At 35.5% G+C, this 5,001-nt stretch overlaps 2 protein-coding genes across 2 annotated transcripts in view; one reads left to right on the plus strand and one right to left on the minus strand.

Annotated features, from left to right (window-relative positions):
- FGFBP3 (fibroblast growth factor binding protein 3) overlaps window positions 1-5,001 on the minus strand; it is a 119,137-nt gene that overhangs the window by 98,777 nt on the left and 15,359 nt on the right. The window lies entirely within an intron of this gene.
- BTAF1 (B-TFIID TATA-box binding protein associated factor 1) overlaps window positions 1-5,001 on the plus strand; it is an 87,073-nt gene that overhangs the window by 77,617 nt on the left and 4,455 nt on the right. Inside the window, exons 32-33 of the mRNA XM_019639000.1 lie at window positions 702-827; window positions 2,219-2,379. Coding sequence (XP_019494545.1) covers window positions 702-827; window positions 2,219-2,379 — 287 coding nt within the window. The remainder of the gene's footprint in view (window positions 1-701; window positions 828-2,218; window positions 2,380-5,001) is intronic.

Genomic DNA, 5,001 nt, shown 5'->3' on the forward strand with positions numbered 1-5,001 from the left:
ACTTGGGCCAGTGAAGCAACGTCCTCCACAACTAGACTGAAGAACAAAACGACAGCAACTTGTCTGTTCCCCTTCTCCCGACTCCCCAATAAAAAACTTTAAAAAAAAAAAAAAAGAGAAATGAGAGAAGAAAGTAAAAATATATGGCGTTCTTACCCAAAAAAATTATTAAATAAATAAATAAAAGAGCGCATGCCCTATCCACTGAACTATCCGGGCAGCAGCTCAGCTCAAGGTACCAAGTCCAGTCTTAGTTGTGGAAGGGTGTAGCCCACCATCGAACAGGCAATCTTGTTGTTATACCAGCTGAGCCATCCTGCCACCTGTTGGCAGCTCAGTGACAGCTCAGCTCGGGCGCAGCATCACTGGCCCATGTGGGAATCGAACCGGGTGGCCCTGTTGCTCAGAGCTCGCGCTTTTAAGCCAACTTTTAACCAGCTGAGCCACTTGGCCGGCCCTTCACTCATTTTCAAAATATTTTAGCAGCCAAACTTAATGTGTCATACTTGTTTTCTAAATGTAATTTTAAAGGAATTTAGCAAAATGCAGTGGATAATCTATAATCAATAGCAAAGTATAGGTATTATAATTTATTTTCTTTAATGAAGGTTGATTTCAATTATTGCTCTTATTGGCCTGTGTTAGTTATGTTTTCAGCAATTGAAAATAAATATACTTCTTTTGTGGGGGAAAAATTTCAGGTTCAGCTCTATGAGGATTTTGCTAAGTCTCGCGCCAAGTGTGATGTTGATGAAACCGTTTCTTCAGCAGCACTTTCTGAAGAAACTGAAAAACCAAAGCTTAAAGCTACAGGCCATGTATTCCAGGTATAGATTACAGTCTACTTTTTAAATGTTGTTGAAAAATATTCTTCAATGCAGCAAATTTTACATGGAACACTGAAATATGAGTTTATTTCAATTTTTTTAATTGTATACAATCTTGAAAATAGGTACAAGTACCAATTTATTTCCATATTAATTCATAATTAGTAAGTAATTCAATATTAAAATTAAATGTATAAAATGCAATATGTTTATTACATGAAAAGAAGGGTTTTAGAAGAGAGAATCTTTTGCTTTGCATTCAGAAAATATTGGAACATCTACTACAAGGTACTAATTTTTCTAACCTAGTGATTAATTAAAGCAGTAGACAAAACAGACTCCTTCCCTTGTAGAAATTAAAAATGAATAAGTAAGAGAAAATAAAGCACAGTATGAGGTTATACAGTATAGGAGTCAGGATGGGTTGTGATTTTTAATAAAAGGATCAGGAACAGCCTCAATTCTTGAGAAAGTAACAAAAAGTACAGGAGTCCTGAAACAAGATGCCTCACGTGCTCAAGGGAATATAGCAAATGAAAAAGAGATGGAAAGTGTCAACTCACTTCTTCTTTCCCTTTTTAAATATTCCATTACAGAAAACCTCTGAACCCCCTTGCCACCAATAAATTAAGTACTGTAGCATTTTTAAAGATAGAAGAGGGAAAAGGTGCTTGTGAAGGTTTATACCTCTCCCATAGTTTTTATCATAGTGTCCACCAGTCTCTTGAGCCTGGTCAGTGGAGCTTACTAGTATAAATCTCTGTGCCAAAGGTGAGACCCAAATCATAAACCAAGTAAAAGGCAAAAGAGAGTGTGGCTGAATCAAAGAAAGGAAAGAAGAGATCCTACAGGGTTCTGATTGTCAAACACAACCACTTGAAATAACCACCTAGCTCAGCCCTCCAGCCCCACCACCAGACTTACGGAATCAGAATACTATGTAGAGGGGAGAGACTTGCAGATTTATAAGGTCCTTAAGAAATGTTTATGCCCAGTTAAGTTTGAGAAACCCTTCTTTGAGAAATGATGCCTGGTTCCAGAAGCATCTGCAAGCATTATCAAGCACTTTGAGTGGGGAAGGGTTAGCTAAAGGAGCTAATGAATAAGATATTCTTTCTGCCCTGAGAAGCTCATTGTCTAGTGGGGGAGACAGACATATACAGTACAATTTATGCAAGTTATAAATGCTCTCATAAAATACAAACTGCACAATAAGCACAGATGAAGGCATCACAGATGAAATATTTTAACTGTTCCTTGAAGAATGAGTTCGATTAATGAGAAGAGGAAGAAAGGCATTGTAGACAGAATAGCGTATGAAAAGGTACTGAGATACAAACATTTGTGGTATGTGAAGTGGACTTGTATATCCTTTTTTCCCCCTTTTAAAGGCATTACAGTACTTACGCAAACTGTGCAACCACCCAGCGTTAGTCTTAACACCTCAACATCCAGAGTTCAAGAGTACTACTGAAAAACTGGCAGTTCAGAATTCTTCTCTTCATGATATTCAACATGCCCCTAAACTCTCAGCTTTGAAACAAGTAAGTAGGTATTTTAAGTGTTAGATGGGTGTTGAGCATTCCAGATCTGAAACACTAGGTAAATTTGCTTTTCCAGTAGATTACTGATGTGTTTACCATTTCTTTTATTTTTTCATTTGGCTTGTTAAAGTGTGGGTATAGCTTTTTTTAAAAATGTGGTAAAATATGTATAGCACAATATATGGCATTTTAACCATTGTTAACTGTACATTAATTACATCCAGTGTTGTGCAATCATCACTATTTATTTCCAAAATTTTTCTATCACCGAAACAGAAACTCTGTAGCTATTAAGCAATCTTCCCATTCTCCTTTTCCCCCAAAGCCTGGTAACCTCTAATTTACTTTCTGTCTGTATGAATTTATGTGTACTAAATATTCCATGTAAGTAGAATCATACAAGTATTTGTCCTGTCGTGACTGGGTTATTTTTCATTTATTTTCAAGGTTCATTCATATTGTAGCATGTGTTGGTACTTCATTTTTATGACTGAATAATATTCCATTATTATTATTATTGTTATTATTTATATACCACATTTTGGTCATCTAGTCATGCGTTGATGGGATACAGTTGTTTCCACTTTTTGACTATTGTGAATATGCTGCAATGAATATTGATTTATACGTATTTGAGTCCTTCTTTTCAGTTCTTTTGGATATAGACCTAGGAGTGGAATTGCTGGACTATGTAGCAATTCTATGCTTAACTTTTTTAGGAGCTGCCAAGATGTTTTCCATAGTGGAAAACATTCCATTTACATTCCCACCAGCAATGTACCAGGGTTCTAATTTCTCCATATCCTCCCCAACACTTATTTTCAATTTTTTATATTATAGTCATCCCAGTAGGTATCTCATTGTTGATTTGCTATCCCAAAGACTAATGATGTTGAGTGTCTTTTCATGTGCTTATTGGATATTTATATCTTTTTTGAAGAAATGTCTAAGTCCTTTGACGGTTTTTAATTGAATTGTTTGTCTTTTGGTTGAGTTTTAGGAGTTCTTTTATATTCTAAATATTAGGCCCTTACCTGATATGATTTACAAATACTTGATCCCATTCTCTGTTGTCTTTCACTTTCTTCACGATGTCCTCCATGGTTTCCGATGAGAAATCAGGTGCTCTTCTTACTGAGGATCCTGTTTTACATGATGAGTCACTTTTCTCTTGCTGCTTTCAAGATTCTCTTTGTCTTTCAACAGTTTGATTATAATGTGTATTAGTGTATTTTCAAATAAAAATTGAATTTCATCCACATTTTAATTATATTACAGACTTCAAATATTTTTAGCTTATATTTTTATACATTACACTTTTACCTGCAGTTGTTAGTTAAACTAATCTCTCATTTTAGAGTGCTTCTTGTTACCCTTAACTATCTGGAATTAAAAAGCTTAGGAACCATGCAGCTTTGGCCCAGATTGTTTCTGGCCATACTCATGAAGGCCTATCCAGAACCCTTCTTTTCCATTTGCTCAGTTCTTTTCAGCCATTCAGAGTAAATGTTCTGTCTCAGGAAAGAACTATTGGGTCGTCAGAAAAGTCATGACATATTTTTTCTGTGATTTTCGTTGCAAAAATGCGTCATGACTTTTCCGACAACCCAATAGCTTGCTTTCTTTCATCTAAAATATGTCTGCTCTCTGAAGTAGAGAAATCTCATTTACTTTAAAAAAATCTGGCAATAGAAATATAGAAACATGTTTATCAGCATGTAATAATGCCAATAATATCTCATATTGCCAAAGCCAGAAATTAAAAATTTCAGTGGACTGGAATGAACTGAAACTCAAGGTGAAATTTAATGGAGATAAGCAGAGTCAATTTTAAAAGAAAACACTTAGGTAAATATAGATTCTGCCCAACCTGGCAAACATTTCATATAGGGTAAACTTGAGTTTAGTGGGCAGAACACTAATCTAGATGCTAAGAACTCTGTGATCGTTTATATTACCTGCCTCATCTCTCTGGGCCTCCATGCCTTATTTGTAAAAATAGGATTAATATTTTTTGAAAGGAATATTTTATGGGCAATGAGATGAAGACGTTTTAAAGTACGTACAATAAAGAAAAGGTGCCATGTGAAAAAAAAAAAGTCTGTGATATACTAGTGGTGTATTATTATATCAGCATAAAACACACTTAAGTAGTCTGGAGGAAGGGAGCTTGGGCAGGGAAGTGGCATTTGGCTTTGTTTAGCTTTCATAGGTTTTTATACTCTGACTTCTGTTCTTTAGCACTCTAGATTGTCTTCCCTTTTGCATTGTTTAAGCATGTACAAGCAGAAACCAGACTCCAGGGTAATGCTTTAAACGTGGTATGAGTGAGTTAGTTCTCTTTTAGGCAGCAGTATTTTAAAACTTGGTCTCTTGGAATGTACCTTAAAGTCTTGATCACATAACTTCACGTAAGGGAGATTTTCTCATTTACTTATAAGGATTCAGGTTCCTTTTATTGGTAATATATTTATCTTGCTGAACAGAGTGGAAACATTAAGTCTAGGACTATTTGACTCATTTTTTATTTATTTATTTTTTAAGATTTTATTGGGGAATTGGGGGAGGGGACCAGCCAAGTTGTTGTTCTTCAGTCTTCGTTGTGGAGGGCACCAGTCGCCATCTGGCTT

Source organism: Hipposideros armiger, unplaced genomic scaffold (assembly GCF_001890085.2).
Source record: "Hipposideros armiger isolate ML-2016 unplaced genomic scaffold, ASM189008v1 scaffold_42, whole genome shotgun sequence".
Classification (NCBI taxonomy): Eukaryota; Metazoa; Chordata; class Mammalia; order Chiroptera; family Hipposideridae; genus Hipposideros; species Hipposideros armiger.